The sequence below is a fragment of the Prunus mume genome, linkage group LG6 (genome assembly GCF_029339155.1).
Source record: "Prunus mume cultivar Tortuosa linkage group LG6, ASM2933915v1, whole genome shotgun sequence".
In the NCBI taxonomy this organism is placed as follows: Eukaryota; Viridiplantae; Streptophyta; class Magnoliopsida; order Rosales; family Rosaceae; genus Prunus; species Prunus mume.
Window position 1 is genome coordinate 2,105,941 of NC_142703.1, and position 23,211 is coordinate 2,129,151.

Genomic DNA, 23,211 nt, shown 5'->3' on the forward strand with positions numbered 1-23,211 from the left:
TATTCATTTTTTAAGTTTTCTGTTTTACTTAGTCTGAAGAGTCTAATGCAGAGCAAATCCTCTGTTTTACTTTTTAGTTTTATCTCTCATTTGATTTTGTTTTATGCTTGTTCATTTGAGCTCTAGGCTTAATCAAATTCCAACTCCCTCTAACTTATTAGTATCAGATAAACAATGTTGCTTTACCAAGTGTTGAAAAAACTGTAATTTTCTGTTGTGTTTCGTATACTAAAAGTTCACGCTGATTATGAATCATCGTGTATACATTTTCTCTCCCTCCCTTACATCTTACATCTCCCCTTTCATTATTCTATCGTATTTTTTATGATCTGGTTTGGTTCCTTTTGGTTCTATAGAACATTCAAGCGTGTGCGATTTTCTTCTTATTCCCTTTGGTTAAGTCTTCCAATGAGTGGTTCTCTTTTAAGGATGTGCAGGTGTATGTTTCTATGTAGTGGTTGTTAATTCTGCACCTATCTAGCAAAAATTATGGATGAAGTTCTATTCAAACTTTGGTTTTATTAGCCAAGTACCAGTTCATTGATGAATTGGTAGTGTCTACAGTGACAATGAAATAATTTTGGTGTCTTTTTATTTTCAGGGTAATGATCAATGTGTTAGACCCAAAGGTATACGTCATTTTAGTAATCAAATGTTCATATATTGTAAGAAAGTGTCCGTCGCCAAATGCATTTTTCCTTGTAGTCTGACATGTAAGCTTTTCAATGTTGGTGTTGTAGCCTATATGCTATTTCTTTTCCAGCTTTTTAATGTGGGACAATTTGAAGTTTGGACTATAAATGATGTATTTTGAAATACGATGACTTTATTTTTATTTTTATTTTTATTTGGGATTACAAGAGATTACTTGCAGGGGAACAAAAATATGCATTTGGTACATTGCTTGCTTTAATTTGTCTATAATTCTTAAAACTGATGCCTTAAAAAGTTGATGCTATTTGGGACAAATGAATACATATAATTCTTCAAATTTATGCCTTAAAAATATGAGACATCACAAACCTAGATTCGACTTAAGTGCATTACACATATGGTATCACCATTAGTAAAGTGGCGAAGTTATAACTGTAAATAAGCATCAGGTATAACATTATCTTGTTGTTTTTACCTCTTAAGACATGAGGAAATATATAATTAGTGTAGTAAATCTTGTTAAAAGGCATCGAAAATATGTATAAAACGATGCCCTTAACAATTAGACACTAGAATGGGCCAAAAAAACTGATGTGAAATATCTTAAAGACATCGAATAATAATGCAGGACAAGTGAAGTGGCTCTTCTAAAGACACTGCTGCTTATGATATGAATAAACTACAACATTAATGAAAATACCGATGTTAAACGTGTTACAGACGTCTAATTTTTATGATATGAATAAACTACAACATTAATGAAAATACCGATGTTAAACGTGTTACAGACATCTAAAAAGAAGAATTAGATGAAGTGGTTCTACTGAAAAGAACGGACAATCGTTGTTGTTGTAGTCAAAGACATTGGAAGTCAACAAAATTTGGACGAAAGTCCACAATTGAAGCTTTAAAATACTTTCCCTTGCCTAGGTAACTTAGCCCAGTCCTCATGACAAAAAATATAACTGCCTAGCTCATTCTTCCTTACCCAATCCAGTTTTATCACCCAAGAGAAACAAAACGAAAAAAGAAAATTATCTCCTCCACTCTCTCTCTCTCTCTCTCTCTCTCTCTCTCTCTCTCTTTTATAGTTAATTTGTAGACAAAAAAAAAACGAATATATATTATTTATTTTAGGATAAATATCTAAAACTAATCTAATATATGATAATAACATATAATTACTAAGCTATTTAAAACAAACAGTAGAAAACGGACACACCAAATATCTAGGATTCTGAAATGTATTTTAAAAACAATTGTGCTGTAGAAAACGGACACACCAAATATCTAGCTTTAAATTGATTTTGTAATTAATTTGTTGGTCGCCTTTGAGGAATTAAAGATTTAAATCTCTTCCAAAACGGTTAGCTATAATAATAATACCACATAAATTTGTTTGTAGGTTTGCCCAAACGTTAGCAGCAAATTATAAAAATATAAATGTACCAACAATATTTAAAGTAATTGAAATTGCATAGACAACATGAAAGCTTTAAAGTGCATCTACTCAAAATAAATCGTAATTTTCATTTTGAATATCCAATACAAATGCAAAAGCTTTAGTCAAAGAGTTAAAAGGTATTAAAGCAATAGGAGTACGGGAAGAAAACAACTTTAACATACAAAGGCTTTAGATTGTTATGAAAAATATATTTTTCCTTTTCCATAAAGCCAAATACAAAAACTTTATATTATAAATAACATATAAACAAATTGGAAAGCTTAAAGTACAATGAAATTGAAGAAAACAAATTAATAGGTAAGTAAAAACAAAATAGATAATAAGTAAGAAAGTAAGTTTAGTACAGTAAAGCACGTCAAATACATTGTCCTAAAGCCTTTGTAGTCCCTACGTGCATGTATTGGCGGTCTACAAAACTCCAAAATACGACCCCTTGTACTCAAGATCCGCTATGAGCACGTTCATAAACGGATATAGATATCCATGTCACAGAACCGTTGCCAAAACTAATAATATAAGTAGAGAAAATATAAAATGTAGAAGAGGAGAATCAGATTGTGGTATGTGATATTCTGATGGGGTTGTGGTTGTACAAATGTGAAGAAGGTGTAGCCTTTTATAGGCATCCAATAACATGTAACATTCACCACATTAAACTAGAAAATTAAGTAGAAATAAAACCTGAAAATTAAATATTTATAACCCCCACAATAAATAAAATAAAACAGCCAAAACAATAAATAAATTAGTTAAATTTTAAAAAAAAAAAATTTAAAAAAAACTCCAACACTACGATCAATAATCACGAACCAGATAACATTCAATTGTTTTCAATAATACCAATAAGTGAATTTTAAGATCATCTTTTCCCTTTAAATAAAATCGTAATATCTCAACCCATGAACAACATACCTATTTTCCTTTACTCACTCTGTAATTAAGACTTATTGATGGGAATATTGTGGGAATTGTATTGTGTAGAGATTTCTAAAAACTCTACAACCAAACTTTGAGAGTATAAATCACCTAGCATGCCATGTCTAATATGAAATCAAAGTAAGAGCGGAAGCATTAAATAAACTAGGGATTCATGCAAGTCTCATTTGATCCCAATCCTTTATAAGTTTATGAAAGTGTGCACCAAGAACTCTCTAAATCCTATTTGAGAGAAAGATAAGATGTTCATACCCTTGGAGCAAATCTTGAAACCAAGAATGGTGTTCAAGTAGAGGGAGTGGTCCCTTTGTTGTTGGCTCTTCCTTTGATGTTGATTCTCCACCTTGTAGTTCTCCAAATAGGTACAAAGATATGCACCTCCCCAAAGCTCTTCACCACAGATTGAATGGGATGAGAGAATGAGTAGACAAGTGAAGAGTGGTGCTAGCACCTTCACTTGGTGTGATAGATTCAAGGGGTTAGGGAGAGAGACCTTGATGTTTTCTCTCTTCCAATTTCACCAACTTGAAAAACCCTAGGATGATAGGATTCTATAGCTACACACTTATAGGATCAAAAATGTCACAAGAGTGACAAAATTGCCCCCAAGCCCTGGTGTAGCCACACCCCCCTTTTGTGTGTCATCTTTTGCTATCTTGGTCCAACACATTAATCCTATAATGTGTCACATATGTGCCTAAGTCCATATGGTCAAATCCCTTTTGAATTTCCAAGTCATATGGAACCTTTAATTAAAGTTTCATAACTTTAATTGAATAATTAAATTAATCTAATCAATTTAATTACTCTAGTAACGTGACTAATTCAATCACTCACTTGTCTAATGAGTGTTGGTCCCGGTCATCCTTAGTTGACCGTGTCAAGTGTCGGGTCAATCGTTTGACCTTTGACTTTTGAGATTGACCTTTGACTTTCAGATTGACTTTGACAAAGTCACAAAATCATTCATTCTCTTCATAATTTCCTAATCGATTCCCTTTCTGTGTGCGATCTTATAGGTTCTAATTAGCGAGGTAGTGGGTATGAATGATTCGCTCTAAATCAAGTGTGAATATTGTATCCCTCCATACAATTCTCCATATTGGCGAAGTCTAATTATAATTAGTCCTTACAGGGCTTCCATAAGCCATGAGTGATACCTAGCAGTATGTCATGGCTACCCAAACTAAAAATAACTCATTTAGAGAACCTAGTCAGTTTGTAATTACAATGCAATTTGATCATTCTCTAATTCAATACTCTATGTCATATTCTCGGGATATGGTAAACTTGTGTCAAAATCCCTAATATGACATTTCTTGATTATATGATTCAATTTGATGAAATTGCAAATTTTCTTGTTTCAATTTCCATCCAATACTTTGGCCAAAGATTCACGAATCATATCTTTAGAGTATTCTCTCTTCTTACTAAGAGCAGAGATTCCTCCTTGTACATTCACCTGTCTCTGCGTACACGCTGAGAATCTTGAGGAACACCTTTCAGTCACATCATTTTGATACGACCGTATAGTGCTCTCAAAGAGAAACAATACACAAAACAACTATGATGTTTCATGTCTAAGGATTAATTTGCATTATCACAACTTAGAATTCTTTGTTTGACACTTGTGAATAAGACTTCCATACAAGAATTCTGGAGTTGATCTCGTTCAGTGGACTCCATCTTCTATAAGACTTCCATCCATGTGTCGGGGTCGTTATTCGGGAAGTCATAATCTGTGCAGCGGAAGATGCATAAGATACTGATAGGAATCGGATCGGGATCTAAGCCTGAGTCGGGGCCAAAGCCGAAGTTGAAGTCGGGATCTAGGTCTGAATCAGAGACAAATTCGAGGTCGAGGTCATCATTAGAGTTGGGGCCGGGGTTAGGGTCATCATCGAGTCATGGTCGAAGTCGGAGTCATCGTAGTCGGGGTCGAGGTCGTCAAAGTAAGATCTTGATTCAAGATCGGGTTCGGGTTCGAGGTCAAAGGCTACATCTGTAGGAGTTGAGTCACGTGGGCACTCAACTCGGCTATTATTAGTTGAGAAGGAAAGAATGAGTCGGTGGTGCTACCTCCATGAGGGTTGAAAAAATCATCAACCCCTATAGCAGCGGCGGGGGTTTGAAACTAGAGTCAGCAATTCCAAGATCGCCGCTCTGATACCATGCTAAAATATGAAACCTAATATGAGAATATTTGAGAATATTTGTTTATGGGAATTTTCTGTGTATTCTTCTCATTGTATGAGGTCATATTTATAATACATCGAAACCTAAATGGGCAAGTAAATAATAAATTCACAAATCTATTTACAGTAGGAAATCAGGAATTAATTACAATTATAATAGGAATTCTTGGTGTGTAAGGAAAGTAAGTCAATAGTCCACAAGTCACGCCAACAAAATGCCCAAAGACTGAAAAGTCTAATTCTATCTTGTGTTAAAACTGCTAATGAAATCTAATGAAAAATTCTCAATCAAAGAGAGTCAAGAATGAAGCTGCAAATTTCTATAGAGATTGAAACTCCAGCTACAATTACTAGATCACTTTCTATAGCAAAGTAATCTAATCAACTCTCTCTTCACAAACAAGCAAACATTGTTCAACTCTCTCTACGCATATCAGATCACAACAGCATTGCAGAATCTAGAGCAAGAAAAAAGTCATTTTCCAATTGTCATCAAACTACACAATTATTCAAAATCAATAAAAAGTCATTTTCCAACTGTCAACAACTACGAAGAAAAAATTGCATAAACACAAATACCTCAAAATCAATACAATTCAGCGCCCGCCCAAGAAAGATCTTAACGCGAGAGAGCTACGACAAAGAAAGAAGAACCAGACAGAGAGAATTGCCTTCTCGCTCTCGAGAATCAGCCCTCCTCCGCCAGGGTTGGCCACCACCAATGACGCTCCGTACGGATTCACCGCCACTTTGTCGTCGCCTTAAAATGAGTCTACCTCCGTGAGTCCGGATCAGCCCTGCCATAGCTTCTTGCTGCGGCCAAGTTCAGCTTTACTTTAGAGCAAACTCGTCATGAGCAAGAAGAGAGAGCTTTTGGCGCGACGTCATAGAGAGAGATCTGATTTTGTGCTTTTAAACAAAAAAGGTAAAATTGTATTTTTATTCTTTATAATTTAGACAGACCCAACGAATCTGGGCCTCCTCTTTGGCCAAATCTAAAACAAAATTTGATTCCTATGTATCAAAACACAAACAAGAATACTATATGTCTCAAATCCTAATTTGTAAGGATTTTTATGTCTAATACCTAATTTTTCTTATGAAGGGGAGATTATATATTATTTGGGTAAAATTCACTTTACTAGCTGGAAGTTTTCCAAAATTCAAACTTTACTACATGAAGTTTTTTTCATCTCAGTCTCATGCCTAAACTTTGATTTTACTACCACTTTCATATCTCCGTTAGTCACATGAATAGGACCAACAAAGAGGTTGGCGTTAGGAGGAATGAGGAACTGGGCTAGGGTGACAACATATTATTTATTAATTTAAAAATAAACATATAATTATCGGGGCCGGGTTTGAGGACAGGGATGTTAATACCATCCTCGGCCCGTACCCAATAAAGAATTTTGAAATTCAAGAATCCCCGTGCACCAAATCCCTGTTTTGCCCCGAAATCTCTCCCATTTAGGGCCGAAGACCTGACGGGAATTTCTGATATCCCTGACGTTGACCCACTGAAATTGCGCCATGGGGACCAATAATTAAATAAATAATAATTTCTTTTTATACAACTGAAAATAAAACAATGAAAACATAAATAATAATAAAAACTCTCACTCTACGGTACCTCCCCTCTAGCAAAGTCTGAATTTCGGGAAACTTTCGAATAGTAAAGTGAAATTTAACCATATTATATAAAACAGTGCTCTGCGTACTAAGTACGGTTGCATACTGAAGAAATTTTGCAAAGAATCATTTATCTATCTCCGCAATGTTGAAGTGCATATTAGAATTTTTTTGTTTTTTGTTTTGTTTGTGGATAGAGATTAGAATCTAATTAGCAACGTTGAAGTCCATATATTGCAAGTTAAGGTTTGAAATCAAATTTATAACACTGTGCATGTTTTGATTTTTAGGTTGATTATTTGTTAACTAGTATTTTCTAGCACTTGAGAATTGTCAATGGTTGGCAATATTTAAACATGTGGGAGTTTTTATCCTGTTTGAAAACTTGAATTTGGAAGATGACCCACTTGCCCTTCATCCTTCTTTGATGATTTTCTTGGATATTTGGTTGGGAACATGCGAGTCTCATGTCCAGCAAAACCAATTGGTTGGGATGTGGGTTTGCTATTGTCACATCTTCACTAAACAACAATCGATGCTGGATATTGCACCCTGAGTTGAAGCACAAAGTTTGAGAACAAGCCTTCAAGAGACTACAAGGGCTCACAAACCAAATCACATACAAACAAAAATCCATGTTGCTGCTTCCACATCAATTGATGGGCTGATAAACTTCACAGCCAATCCGGCTGACTTGATAAATGAGTTCTCAGCCTATCTTCAAACCAAAAAAGGAAGCACATGCAAAGTATTGACTGGTGGAAATCAAACTGCTCTCCTTGGGCAGTTTGCAGGATTCTTAGCTGAGTCTAATCGTGTACCTCAAGGAGATATTCCAGGTATTATGTGTGCTCTTTCAACTGCTCTAAATGTTAGTCATTCTCATGATTTTTGGATTATAGACTCAGGTGCCACTGATCACATGACAAATCAATATTCAAAGCTATACAATTTTGAAAGCTACACTAAACCATCACTAGTTTCTATAGCAAATCGTAGAGGTGTACCCGTTCTAGGTAGAGGGAAAGTTAAACTGATTTCAGATAGTGTTGAGTCCACAGCATTATATGTTCCATCCTTCCCTTTTCAATTGTTGTCCGTAGGAAGGATTACAAATTCTCTCAACTGTCGTGCAATTTTCTCCCATCACAATGCTGTTTTTCAGGATCTAGCCACCAAGAAGCTGATTGGTGAATGTCACTACCTAAATGGGATGTACTATTTTTCAAAGCACCTTAATGTTCCAAAGGGGTTCCAAGTCAGTTCAAATCTAAAACATCAGTTGTGGCACCAATGTCTAGCACATCCCTCAGAATTTTTTTTTGTCTACTTTGTTCCCTAGTTTATGCAAATCCTCACTTGTATGTGAAATTTGTCATTTGTCAAAATTTACTAGACTTCCATTTAACTCTTCCATATCTAGAGCTAGCAAGTTTTTTGAGATGGTGCACTCCGATGTTTGGGGACCTGCACCTCTAGTGTCTTTTGATGGTTATAGGTACTACGTTACTTTTGTTGATGATTTTTCAAGAGTCACTTGGTTGTACCTCCTAAAATTCAAAAGTGAAGTCATGGATGCTTTCAAGAATTTTCATAATCTTGTCATGAACCATTTTTCATCTCAAATTCACACACTAAGGTCTGATAATGGCACTGAATATACATCCAAAAATATGACTAACTATTTGAGCACACATGGCATTATACATCAAACAAGTTGTGTAGGTACTCCTGAACAAAATGGAATTGCCGAAAGGAAGAATAGAGACCCACTTGAGAAAACTAGGGCTCTAATGTTACAAATGAATGTGCCTAAGAGGTTTCGGTCTCAAGGAGTTCTTGCAGCCACCTACCTCATCAACAGACTGCCTAGTCGTGTTCTGGATTCAATATCACCAGCCATATGAGGTCAATTTATGGATTGAAACAATATCCACGTGCTTGGTATGCCAAGCTGAGCTCTGTACTTGAAAAGTTTGGTTTCAAGAGAAGTCATGCTGATTCATCCTTGTTTGTTCGAATTGGATCAGTTGGCAAATTGGTTGTTCTAATCTATGTTGATGATATTATCATCACAGGTGATAATATTGATGAGATTAACACTCTTAATCATTCTCTTCATCAGACATTTGCCATTAAAGACTTAGGAGTGTTAAAATACTTCCTTGGGATTGAAATGGCTACTTCTCCTAAGGGAATGTTTTTAAGTCAACGGTATTATATGTGATTGACTTGCTTCAAGAAGTGAAGATGATGGATTGCAAACCGACTCGTACCCCTCTTGATAGCAATTGAAGTTGGACTTGGAAGGAGAGCCTCTCAGTGATATAAGTTACTACCAAAGACTCGTGGGTAAGCTTATATATCTCACCATTACTAGACCGGATATAACTTACGCCGTCAATCTTGTAAGCCAATTCATGCATGCACCTATTGAGGCTCATTTAAATGTTGTTAAAAGGATTCTAAGATACCTCAAGGGCTCCATTGGTCGGGAATTATCATGAAGAACAATGGCCATACTCAAATCATGGCATACAATGATGCTGACTGGGCATGGAATGCTATTGATAGAAAATCCACTACTTGCTACTGCACGTTTGTTGGAGGAAACATCGTGACATGGAAGAGCAAAAAGCAAAATGTAATTGCTCGGTCAAGTGCGGAAGCTAAGTATAGAGCCATGGCTTCCACTGCATGTGAACTAATTTGGCTTAAGGGCCTCATCTCAGACTTGGGTTTTTCAAATAACAAACCTATTGTCTCTTCTTTGTGACAATCAGGCAGCTGTGCATATTGCCTCCAATCCCGTGTTCCATGAACGCACCAAACACATTGAAGTTGACTGTCACTATGTTCGTGAACAAGTTCAGTCCAAGGTAATTCAAACCACATTCACTCGAAGCCATGATCAACTTGCTGACGTTTTCACCAAGTCTCTTGCTTTCATTCAGTTTCAACGCTTGCTTTCCAAGCTTGGATCAATTAATATCCTTGATCCAGCTTGAGGGGGAGTATTGGTAGCTGCTAGCTATGATTAGCTTGGTGGCTGCTAGTTGTGATTGGCTGGTGGTTGTCTCATTTCCTTATTTTAGGGGATGTGTTGTAATTAAAGTTTTCCTATAATTAGGGGCTAAAGTTAAGGGTTGGTGTGTGTTGGCCGACAACCCCTAGACTACCTTTGTAATCTTGTAGACAAAACGTAATGAGAAAACATATTCTCCCTGTCATTTTCAATAATTTCCAAGATCGGTTTCTGCGGGTTCTTCTTCATCAGATAAGCTTTTTTATTTGCAATCTTGTTTGTCTCATATTGCCTTCTTCCTCTTTCTTTGGTTAGTGTCTGTGTTTGTTGCCTATGAACACCTGCAAGATTTTCGTCAAGTATGCCTATGAACACCTACAAGTTGCTCATAGCACTTATACAAGGGCTTCTTGGAAGCCCATCATCAGATATTTTCACAATAGGGAGGTCCTTGCGAGAGCTCCCTTTTGTGTGATTTCTTGAAATTTCTCTAACACCAGAGACATGAATTCTTCAATTATTTTTTGAGAATGATGAATTTCTTTTGCCTGCAGTAGTCTCATGAGACTTCTTTGACAGTAAGGACATGGAGGAATTTCGCAGTGCACATTCTCAAAGCCTTTATGGTAGACACAGCAGAAGGGGACTTTGAACTTTGTTAGGAAATCTATCATCAATTTGGTGCACCATGATTGTTATTTTATAGGTCGACTTCTGTATGGTGCTCAGGAAATGCCATTTGCAGAGGCTTGTTTAATTAAACTTCGCATAAGATGTTTGAGTTTTGAGCCGCAAGGGAATATACTGCACAGAGAAACATGATGAAATTTTCTAGAGAAGAAATAAACTTTATACCTTGCCTTTCTTATGCCCTTTTCTTTCTCTTCCTCCTCAATCGGAATCCCAACAGCCTCTTTGTTTTCTCTCCGAACTTCTGCCTTCTTTTCTGCAACATTTTTTTTGTCTCTGGATTTTTGCAGGACCCTAGTCTTCTCTTGCTTCAGTATCTATTTCTGCAGCCCTTTGGTTTCTTTCTACTCCTACTTTTTGCCTATGCCCTTCTTTGCGGCCCTTCGGTTCCCCTCTGTGTTTTCTCTCCGCTTTGTTTCGCCTTTTTTTTTTTTTTCTTTGGTTCATGCCTTTTATAGCGAAGTTAATTATCGGGCGGGCTCGGGACAGGGATGCTAATACCATCCTCGCCCGCACTAACGGAGAATTTTAAAATTCAGGAATTCCCGTATGTAATCCCTCTTTTGTCCTGAAATCTCTCCTTGTTAGGGCCTAGGACTTGACGGGAATTTCTGCTATCCCTAACATTGACCCATTGAAATTGTGCCATGTGGACCAATAATTAAATAAATAATAATTTCTTTTTATACAAATGAAAATAAAACAATGAAAACATAAATAATAATAAAAACTCTCTCTCTACTCTACCTCTACTCTAGCAAAGTTTGAATTTCGGGAAACTTCCGGATAGTAAAGTGAAATTTAACCATATTATATAGAACAGTGCTTTGTGTACTAAGTATGGTTGCATACTAGAGAAATTTTTCCAAGAATCACGTATCTATCTCCGCAATGTTGAATCGAATATTAGAATCTTTTTTTTTGATTGATATAGATTAGAATCTATCTCCGCAAGTAAATGCTACCACTAACACTTGAACCATGGATAACAAAAGGACAACCCTCTTCACATACTACTCTTATTTTGTTACGGTCATTATTCATAAATATCAACTCCCTTCCACAATTAATGGAGCATATCCTCAAAGCTTTTCTAAACAACTCGGCAGTTGCAAACTTGAAACCTATTTTGAAATCTGGGTTTGCCATATCAATTTCAGGTCTGAAATCTTCACCTTTTGGCATCCTATTCTTCTTCCTTCTTAGTTCACCTACTGCATCATCTTCACTTGAAGACCTATTTGGGCAGGTAAGTGTAGATGACTCTTCTCCATTGTCTGACTCATCATTTTCCTCTGCATTAGGATCATTGTCAATGTAACTATAATCCACATAACCTTCAAACCACTTATCATCCTTCTTCAATAAGTCAATCTCTTCATCACTATGTGCATAGTCACTGTCTTCAAAGTCTGGATCACTGCTATTATCATCCTCAGAATAAGAATATTCTTGATCACTGCTATCATTCCCCACTTGGCTTGGAGTCAGGCTCACTACTTTCAAGTACAAAACTATCACCCTACTATTGCTTTTAGGTACCTTGCTCGTACAAGCTAAAAGTGAACAATCTGATATTATTTGAATGAGTCTACCAGTTCCAAACTCTTCACCATAAAAACTAACATCATACCCATCGTCATATTCCAAATCTTTAGCCATTCCGAATAGCTCTAACATAGACATATAGTCAACCTCACAATCATCAAACCAACTGACTTCACCACCCAAATAAGATCATTCATTGTCCTTTATATTTTTAACTAGTTTACCTCTATGGAAAAACTTAAATATGACAACCTCATCAGCATTTTTATCTGTGTAAGAGGAAGATTCACTTAACAAATGGACAAAGGTAACAACAGACAAAACAATGACCACACAAGGATAATACAAGGAACACACAAGGACCACATAAGGTGTATTGGGGCTAGCACAGAGTAAAAAGTATATGAAAAAACAGAAAAAAAAACTCCAGAACACACCAGACTAGGAACACGCAAGGACCACACAATGACCACACCTTGACCAGTACAGAGTCAACAAGTATACAAAAACCAAAAAATAACCTAACAGCAGTTCAATGCACATGCCAAAATCAAGAAAATCAAGTGAGAATGGGTCCACTTACATATGGGTTGACAACCTCCAGATTCTCTAAGCACCACCATCTTCGCACTTTCTAGCCTTAAAGTCTAATGCCTGTGGTAACATCCCACATCGACCAGCGGAGAGAGGATGATGTGCCTTATATATGTACATGCCCGCCTCCATCTAGCATGAGGCCTTTTGGGAGTTCGCCGAGTCAGGAACTCCGGGTTAAGCGAGTTGGGTTAGAGCAATCCCAAGATGGGTGACCCACCGAAGTTACTCGTGAGCTCCTGTAAACAAAACCGTGAGGCGAGGAGGGCCGGGCGACAATATCATGCTACGTGGCCGATCCTGAGATGTGACAATTTGTATCGAGCCACTGAGTGCGAGTGTGCTGACGAAGACGTCAGGCCCTAAAGGGGTGGATTGTAACATCCCACATCGACCAACGGAGAGGTTGATGTGCCTTATATATGTACATGCCCGCTCCATCTAGCACAGAGGCTTTTGGGTGATTGACTTGTCATAGGAACTCCGAGTTAAGCGAGTTGGGGCTAGAATAATCCTGAATGGGTGACCGCTGAAAAGCTTGAGCTCGTGAAACAAAACCGTGAGGGAAGAGAGGGGCTTGGACAATATCGTCTCTGTGATCCCGGATGTGACAACGCCAAACAATGATTTCTTCTCCAAATTCTCCCAAAATCGAAGGCAACCTCAGATTTTCACAAACCCTAAGCCCTCTTCTCCAATTTCCCTTCTCACCCAATTTCCTCTTTATTAGAACCGAGAAACGCTTATTCAAGAGGTTAAAGGTTAAAGCGGTGGGTCAACGTCAAATAGCGAATGCCTAAAAACTAATGTGAGTAACGTAAAGCGGTTTTAAAAGGTTGAGAATGCTTGAGACGTTTCAAACACACGTATAAATAAAGACACGACACACTTACATAATTAAGCCTAATACAAAATAAAACAATGGAAACATAAATAATAAAATATTTTAAATAATAAAAAATCTCTCTACTGTACCTCCACCCTAACGCAGATGCCTCCACCACCCTTTACCACCTCTGCTGCGACCCAGCACCACCACTCCCTCCCAGCCCCACCCTCCCAATAGCTTCGACCTCCACCAAGCCACCCCTTCCCTCACCGTCTCTCTCTCTCTCTCTCTCTCTCTCTTCGCCTGTTTATTACAAGATAAGGCTTAAGTATATGTTTCTCTGAATAATTGTAGGAAATTACGAGCTGTATCTTTTGTTCTCATGCTATTGCTACTTTTTTTTTTCTGTTTATGAAGCGTGGGTCATTTATAATTTTCTGTCGCTGTGCTTGGCATGGGTTGGTGGCCCAGGATCTGTTGTCTTAAGTTTAATTGGTAGGATTCTAAAGCCTTAGTGGATTCTGATGACATGTTACCTCTGTGAGTTCACAATCTATGCTTAATTTGCCAATATCTGCAAGCCAGGAATTTCTGGTGCAAGAAAAATCACAGAATTCTATTCTTACTTGAGATTTCTTTTTCTCTCAAGTTGAAATATATGTGAACTATTTTCTAATGTTAGCAGTGGTCTTGGTCTTTTATGTATTACTTGTGAATACCTTGTTTTTATTTACACGGATAAAAGCAGGGATCACTACATAATAGGCAGAGGCCTGCATAACTAAGGAGATCTCTGGAAAATATGGGGGTTTCTTATATAACAATATGTGATAATGTGTATTTATGAGATGATTGTTTGATGAACTCATACGCTTAAAACTGTCAATGCAGGGGTTTTATACGTACGTGCAAGCAAGGCTGTTTGCAGTTTGTGATACTGAAGCTCGTATTAGCTGCCGTTACACTCATACTTTACCCAAAAGGGAAATATGCAGATGGAAATTTCTGTCCAAATCAGTCATACCTGTATCTCACTATTATCTATACAATCTCATACACGATGGCTCTTTATGCTTTGGCAATATTTTATGCGTCTTGCAGAGATCTGCTTCAGCCTTTCAATCCAGTTCTGAAGTTTATTATAATCAAATCTGTCATTTTCCTCACTTATTGGCAGGTAAACATATGTCTCACTTTATTAGTAGCAATATTTGGTGTATTGTGTGTTAGCAATTTGCACTACGTTGTATATCACATGCTCATGCATTAAGAGCAAAAGATGTAGAATGTTTTTTCCCACCTTTGGTTTTCTGCTGATAGGTTGGTCCAAGTTGCAAACTTATTTAGTTCGTTTCTGACTCTTATTGTCTACCTTTTAGGGTGTGTTGGTTTTCCTTGTCGCCAAATCTGGATTAATAAAGAATGCAGAGGATGCTACTCAATAAATTTCATAATATGTGTTGAGATGCTAATTGCTGCTGCTGGTCATCTATATGCATTTCCCTACAAGGAGTATGCTGGTGGAAATATTGGTGAGCCTCGAGGTCTGACTGGAAGCCCTGCACATGCCTTAAAATTGAATGACTTTTACCATGACACAGTCCACCAGGTGAGCCCTTCAAATTGTTCTTTCTGCCATGGCCTGGCATAGGTGGTTATCCTTTTCTTTTGATCAGGCAAAGAGGAACGAAACATCCAATTTGAGATAAAAACGCATGGTTCTAACAGTGACCTTGGTGCCATCAGCTTAGTTCTGAATTCTTGTGCAAGCAGATAAATTCGTGAAAATGTTGTGGGGGTTTGTTTTGTGGCCTAGGATATCACTGGACAGAAGACTGTGATGGACAAGTTCACCCGGATTGAAACCCATTGATCACCCCCAATATTTGGCACTGATGAATTTGGCTGGTGTTCTGAGTGGAATCCATCAATGACGAAGTTAACTGGGTGGAAACGAGAGGAGGTAATGGATAAAATGTTGTTTGGGGAGGTTTTTGGGATCAACAAGGCCTGTTGTCGTCTGAAGAGTCAGGAAGCTTTCGTAAATCTTGGTGTTGTACTTAACCATGCCATGACAGGTCAGGTATCCGAAAAGGTTCCTTTTGGTTTCTGTGCTCGCAGTGGAAAGCACATAGAATGCCTGTTGTGTGTGAGCAAGAAATTGGACAGTGAGGGCTCAGTCACAGGGGTGTTTTGCTTGTTGCAACTTGCTAGCCCAGAGCAACAAGAAGCACTCCATGTCCAGCGCTTATGAGAACAAACCGCTGTGAAGAGATTGAAAGAATTGTCTTCTGTTAAAAAGAAGATCCGGAATCCTTTATCTGGCAAATATTTTCTCAGAAATTGATGGAGGGTACTGAATTGGGAGCAGAGCAAAAACAGCTTCTGCATACTAGTGCCCAGTGCCAATACAAACTCAACAAAATACTGGATGACTCGGATCTTGATACCATCATTGATGGGTAAGATGAGTTCTAGTTGGTTAAGAGTGACTTCTTTTTTTCCTTTTCACCTCACATTAACACAGCTACACAGAATCAGATAATTAGTTTATAGTAGCTCAGATTCTGTGAAAAAACTTACATGCTGGCACATTTAAACATGAACACATTCTTTTCTGTAGAAGCTATTGATTTTGACCCCCATATTCTCTCTCTGTAGAAAATATATCTAAACCATGTTGTAGTATTGCTATCAAGTTACGTGATGATATTTTGATAATTATAGTGATAAGAATAGAGGGTATAAAGACTGCAAAAGAAAGGGGAGTAGTTCTTGTTTATTTGTTCATTCTGACTGTGGTCTTAACAATTCTCTGTTTTGTAATCCCTTGACAGCTACTTGGACTTGGAAATGGTTGAGTTCACTTTGCATGAATTGCCTCAGTCAAGTCATGATTAAGAGCAACGCCAGGAGTATCCGGATTGTCCATGATGTAGCAGAAGAGATCATGAATGGGACCTTATATGGCGATAGTCTTGGGCTTCAACAAGTGTTAGCTGATTTCTTAGCCGTATCAATTAATGTTATGCCAAACGGAGGCCAGCTTACTATTGCAGCCAATTTGAGGAGCAAGAGTGGTCAACTGAGGAGCAGTGGCGGACGGATGCACATAAGAGCAAGAGTGGTCAAGTGACCCCTGCAACCTCGAAACGCCCGCCTGGTCCCAAAATTAAGTAGACTGTCATGCAAAATGGTAGCTATCACTTGTATGTCAAAATGGGTGCTACTTTAAAATCAAGAAACGAGCTTTAAATTCTACCCACACAAAAATAAAAATGAGAGATGAGGAACAAGTTGTTACGTAAAATTAGTATTAGCTTTTCTGGTTACAATTAGACCACAATGTGCCTTAATTTTGTAGGTACAAATAGAGCATCAAGGTTTAAGAAATAGAATGGTAGCCTTTAGCAAGTGATCCAATTTATATGTTGTGTTGTGTTGTGGCGTACACCTTGTTCGTCAAACTTACTCAACCGAGCTCTCATCACTTTTGACCTCTTTTTTTTTTTCAGGTGTGCCTTCAATTTTCTGGTTGAGTAAGTAGCAAAGAAAAGTAATCGATCACATTTTGGACGCTTTTCAAATGCATTTTAAACACCTGTCTCTCCCCATGATTCGATTCTCAAAATTTCTCACAATGCTAGCTCTTATATATGCATAGCACATGGTTAGGTGTAGAATTTAGTGGGGGTTGACAATAATTAGCACCCATTTTGACATACTAGTTATAAAATCTAATTGTGATACTTGCTAGATCACAATAGGAAACATGAAATTGATTTTGTTTGGTTTTTTTCACCTTTTTTATATTTTGTATTGTAGCTACCAATAATGCTTTTACCAGTTACATGGCAATGCATTCAAAGATGTTTTGATATACTTCTATTATGTGATTGTGTAGGTTTGATTATCCTTTGTTATTGAAATGATTGATTGAGGTTCTGATTCTTATATTTGACGAGGCAAGGTGATGCAGTCCCAAGCGTTGGGGACTACCCCTGTTCTTGACAGAGGAACAGATGTAATGTAAGAACAATTTTCATTGCCCCTAGTGCCTCTGCATTGCATAAGGCCCTCGGATTTGGGGAGGTTCTCCTAAATGAATCCCATCTTACATCCATTGCAAGACCTCTGGCAAGCCTTTTTATGCAATAACCCATCAATTAACGGGCAGTTTGATCATTGACTAAAAGCCCGTGAAGCCTTATGAAGTCCCTATGACTGCACTGCTGCTGGGGCCCTGCAGTCATACAAGCTTGCAGCTAAAGCAATTGCCCGATTGCAGTCTTTGCCTAGTGGGAGCATGGAGAGGCTTTGTGGTACAATGGTCCAAGAGGTTTTTGAACTCACCGGTTATGACAGGGTGATGATGGCCTATAAATTTCATGATGATGATGATGATCATGGAGAAGTGGTCTATGAAATTACGAAGCCTGGCCTGGAGAGCCATATCTGGGTTTGCATTTATGAAGAAGCACGCGGCTCAGGTGGGAACTCCTTTTTGCGAACCCCTATTTGCGGCTCCATCTCAGCCATCAAAGTGATCTCAATGGCTGGAGAGAAAAAGAGAGCTTACAATAGAAATGGTTAAAATATTTGGGTATTTAATTGTAAATTATTTGTGAAAATCATTATCTTTTTGTACATATTGTCGATTTAGCAAGTGAAGGAGTTGAGTCTTATTCAATCTGTCTCCACCGATAATAGCTCTGTCAATGAGTTGTCGAGCTGCCATTGTGCTGCTGGTTTTGCATCAGTGGATTTTATTATTTGGAACTTAATAACTGAGACCAAAGGTAGTCTTTTCCTGTACCTCAGACTGCTTACTGAAATGATTTGTAGGTTGTTTTTGTAATTTATTTTGATGCCTAAGGACCCATATTTTATTGCAGGTTGTGCAAATTCCATGCGGTGGATGGAGTCGTCCTCATTCCTATTATCTTGGTGATGTACCAGAAATAAAGAACTGCTTTTCATATGTCAAGGTTCGTGCCAATCTACTTAGAATTGGTAATCTCAGAAGAACAAATAAAATCAAATAAGCATTGTGGAAAGGTATATCCACGGAGTAGGTCAAAAGTATTTTTTATCATCTGAAAATACACATCCATAAAATGCATGATATGAGTTCCTTTAGTTTTGTGTCGTGAATTGCTTTGTGAATTGTTTTGCTGCTAAGCGCATCTTTCTATCTTTTGTTAATAATTGATCATATGTTTCATTATTTGTTTACTTTGAAAAGATAAGGTTCCATTTAAATTTTATCTTAACTCTGCACTATATTTCTTTGATTTATTAGGATGAAATCATTTATATTCATAGGCAGTGGGTGCTTGATGGTGAAAGGAAGATACTCTCCAGGAATTTGCATATGCAATTCCATGGGGGTGAGATGCATTCCCTATGCTTTGTCCCATAAAGATTTCAACCTGGGGTATATGGGAAGCACAACCTCTTCTCTACATCTAGTTGGATTGAAACTGGGTGTGAAGATAGAACTGTGAGGTTGACTAGGTGTGATTATAATTATTAGCTATTTAATATTTGAAATTTAAAAATAAAATTGAAAAGGGAAAAATAGTTGAATTTATTGTATAATATAATTGAATGTATTTACACTTTTGTTAACCTTGAGAACTGAGCTGACAGTATACATGCATGTTGTTGCCTATATTTAATTAACATATGAACCCGCCTGGGTGGCAAAACTGAGTGATTTATCAAGTGCTTATGTAAGACTAGCTAATTGTCTAATGATCACTTAGGTATATGCCAGGTGTTGAGAAATGGTCTCCATCAAAATTGCTTGGGGAGCATGTTGGTGGATCAGTTGTGAGATCAATATGCTATGTGTCAAAGATAAGCATAGTTCCGTCAGATGTGACCAACATACCCGATATGAGAAATGGACAAAATGCAGCAATGGAGAACATAGAAACTCCGGTTTAGTTGATTTCTGCTGGAAATAACAATAAATGCTTCAAAAGGATTCACTAGAGCTTCAACATCGCATGATTTACTATTAACTAAAGCTTCATAAATGGATATATTTTTACTAAGAAGTTTGTGGGATTTTTTGGTGAATTTATTATGATTTTTGGAAAGCATTGGAAAAAAACTAATGAATGGTAGAGAATGACACATGGTAGCATCAAATTTGTGCGTCATCAAAGCTTCCGACAGATGTACGTATCACATAGCGACATGTGTCATCAGTGGTTCATTTTTGTGTCTTAAACTTAAAAACTTCACAAAAAATGAAAAAAGAAGCCGAAAATTTCTAAAACTCGCTTGCCACATTTTTCTTCGACCACGACTTGTGAAAACAAAATTTTGATTTTGGGAATTGTTAGTATAGAAACAAATTTGACTTTGAGAAATTACTTGAATTTTGTACATGTGAAAATTATATTTTAAAGCTTAAAAGATGAAGGAAATGTGACAGGGAGTTTGTGGGAATTTTTGGTGAATTTTAATAAATTTATTATGATTGTTGAAAGTTAAGGCATTGGAAAACACTAATATATGGAATATATTGACACATGGTAGTGCCAGATTTGGTGTGTCATCATAGTTTCCGACAAGTGTCGGTATCACATGGCGACATGTGTCATCAGAGGTTCATTTTTGTATCTTAAACGTAAAAATTTCACAAAAAATGAATAAAAAAATCCATAAAAATGCACAGAGAATTTCTAAAAATCCATTGCAACATTATCTTCGACTATGTTGTATGAAAACAAAATTTTGAATTTGGGAAATATGAACAAAATTTTGACAAGTTTGTCATATGAAAACGCTTTCTATAATACTCCTTTACCCATAAACCCTAAACCCTAAACCCCAAACCACTAAACTCTACCGTTTTAAATCAATTTTAAAGTCAAAAGAAATAGTTAATTGCATGAGATGCCAGGTGGCAACGTTCCTTGCTGACACATGGAAGTGGATGGGATGTTGGACTCACCTTGTGCTAACACATGTCATATTTGTTATATTTTAATCATATTTTATCAAAATTGTTTAAAATATAAAAATAAATGGAAAAAATACAAAAATATATACATACTTATTTCTCAGCACCAATACTTTGTATCCCAAGTCCAAAAAGTGGTTTACAATTGTTTTAAAATTAAAATTTGGGGGTCATCTCTAAATGTGAATGATGCAAATGAAAGCATAACTACACTTTATAAACCCTAAGCTATTGATTGTTTGATCACATAAGGATCGGATCGAAATTTGAATGCACTAGTGAAATTTGACGTACGTGCTCGAAGAAAATGTCATACCAATCCCCACATTATTTTTTGAATTATAAACGATTTTTAAATCAATTTTGAAGTAAAAATAAATAGTTAATTGGATGGGATGCCAGGTGGCGGTTTCCCCTGCCGACACATGGAAGTGATGGGATGCTAGGCTCTCCTTGTGCTGACATGTGTCACATTTGTTATATTTTAATCATATTTTACTGTAAATCGTTTAAAATATTAAAATAAAAGGAAAAAAAAATTACATACATATTTCTCAACATCAATACTTCATATCCCAAGTCCAAAAAGTGGTTTACAAAGTATTGATCACTACTTTATAACAACTCTTCCTCTAGTTATTACTTCAAATTTTCCAAAGTCAAAATTTTGTTTTCATGCCTCATGGTTGAAGATAATGTTGCAAGGGATTTTCTGAAATCTTCGGTGCATTTTAAAGATTTTTTTATTCATTTTTGTGAATCTTTTAAGTTTAAGATACAAAAAAAAACCTCGATGACACATGGCGCTACGCGATCTTGACACTGTCGAAAACTCGATAATGCATCAATGCAGGGCTGCCATGTGTTATTCTCTTCTATTTATTACTATTTTGCAATGCTTTAAGTTCCAAAAATCACAATCACCAAGAATTCTCAAAAACTCATTATGACATTTTCTTTATCTTTTAAGCTTTAAAATAAAATTTTTACACATAAAAAATTCAAATCGTTTATCAAAGTTTCAATTTTCTTCCTTTTGTAGCGCCACATGTCATCACATGTTTTTTTTTAATTGACAAAATTCACAAAAAATGTTTAAAAAAACACTGAAAATTTTCTCCCTAGATTTTCGCGCATTTATTTGAAGATAATCATGTTTTGGAAAGTGTAGGGTGTCATAAATGTAATTTTACGTAATTCTCTCCCTAGATTCTCCTCAGTAAAAAAAAAAAAAGTAAAGTGTTATAAATGACTTAAAAGATTATCAACAGTTTATCATGTTTTGGAATTTTAATATACATATTACGTCACAAACACTGATGTGATTTGATTTTAATCTCTTGTTGTGCCACGTGTAATATGATTATGATTATATTTGTTTTCATAAAATTCATAATCCCCTTTTTTTGGGTGGGGCATGTGCCACATATATCCCTAAAACCTCACACATATCTCTCCCACTCCTCTTCTTCTCCGCCTTCTTCTTTGCTATTTGGAAAATCCAATCTTCTAAACAATGTTTTAATACAATGATGTTGAATATGTGTTGTAGGGTGCATAAAGATAACCATAATGATACATAATCCACATAGACAGCCTGAAATATGCAACAAGCATGATATACAATGATGCCATGATACAAAAGAGTTTCTCAGTGAATATTATCCTACTTTTAGTGCTTACCGATTATACATCTTCGACGAATCCTCAAGAGAATCAAATTCAAGTCCTAGTTTTGGTTTGAACTCCACACTAACTTCCGGTTTCACCTCTGCTTCGGACTCCATTTTCCACAATTCTTGCAATTTAACCTTGAAAATCATATCATCATCATAATAATATTGCCACATGCGTTCAAAAAGCATTCAAATGTATATTAACCGCAATACTATAAACACTGAAATATCAAATTTTCAACAAATATCAAATAGACTATCAAACATTAGTAAATAATCGAGTCTAAAACGAAATAAGCTATGAACCATTAGTGAATGCATGTGCTTCACCTACGAAGCCGTTTTGAGTCTCTAGTGAAACCTTAAACAACCTACATCCAAACCAGCGAAATTATGTCCATATACTTGGTCAAAACATTTCCTCCAGTATACTCAAATTAACAATTACTGGATATCAGTTACCTCGTAAGTGATTTTGATCTTCAAATTTTCCCCAAATATCAAATAGACTATTGTTGAGGCCCAAAATATTCACGGTTCGGCCCAAATAAATTCTCAGCCCAATGCGATGCTTTACCAAGAAGAAACCCGATTTGGGCATGCAAAAGTTCATCATATGCGCTTGCACACATGCCACGCCAGACGACACGCCACGCTAAGCAAGGAATTATCATTCCGCACCTAATCACGCCACAAGCTTAAGTGGGCCCCAAGCCACTCAAATACTCGGGGCTTGCTTGAGTGGGTTGTGGTATGGAAGGTAATAAATTGTCATGAGGCCCATTGATGGACCAAGAAGTGGAGGTTCAGTTACTTAGGAGCCTCAGGAACCCAAGCCATTTCTTAGGCCCAAACATGTGGGTGAGCACAAAAGAAAGTAGCCCAAAAAACAGCCCATTACTCCAACCAAAATAGCCCATCACTTCAACCAAACTAGCCCAATACTTGATGAAGTTAGCCCATGTACTTGATAAACCAACTTATTGTC

General features: G+C 36.8%; 1 protein-coding gene and 1 long non-coding RNA gene across 3 annotated transcripts; both read left to right on the forward strand.

Annotated features, from left to right (window-relative positions):
- The first annotated feature begins 13,681 nt into the window (after positions 1-13,681).
- Positions 13,682-16,593, forward strand: LOC148915799 (uncharacterized). The gene is given in 5 exon segments (XM_089054090.1): positions 13,682-14,108; positions 14,460-14,745; positions 14,948-15,008; positions 15,011-16,030; positions 16,406-16,593. Coding segments are annotated over 4 exon segments (567 nt in total). The 5' UTR covers positions 13,682-14,097; the 3' UTR covers positions 15,220-16,030; positions 16,406-16,593.
- A 110-nt stretch (positions 16,594-16,703) lies between these two features.
- On the forward strand, positions 16,704-19,675 carry LOC148915800 (uncharacterized). Of its 2 annotated transcripts, none has more exons than XR_016127762.1 (3): positions 16,704-18,367; positions 18,464-18,556; positions 19,337-19,675. It is a non-coding gene; the product is annotated as an uncharacterized LOC148915800 (long non-coding RNA). The 2 variants fall into 2 exon arrangements; XR_016127763.1 differs by lacking the exon at positions 19,337-19,675 and adding an exon at positions 18,871-19,199.
- Positions 19,676-23,211: the final 3,536 nt, after the last annotated feature.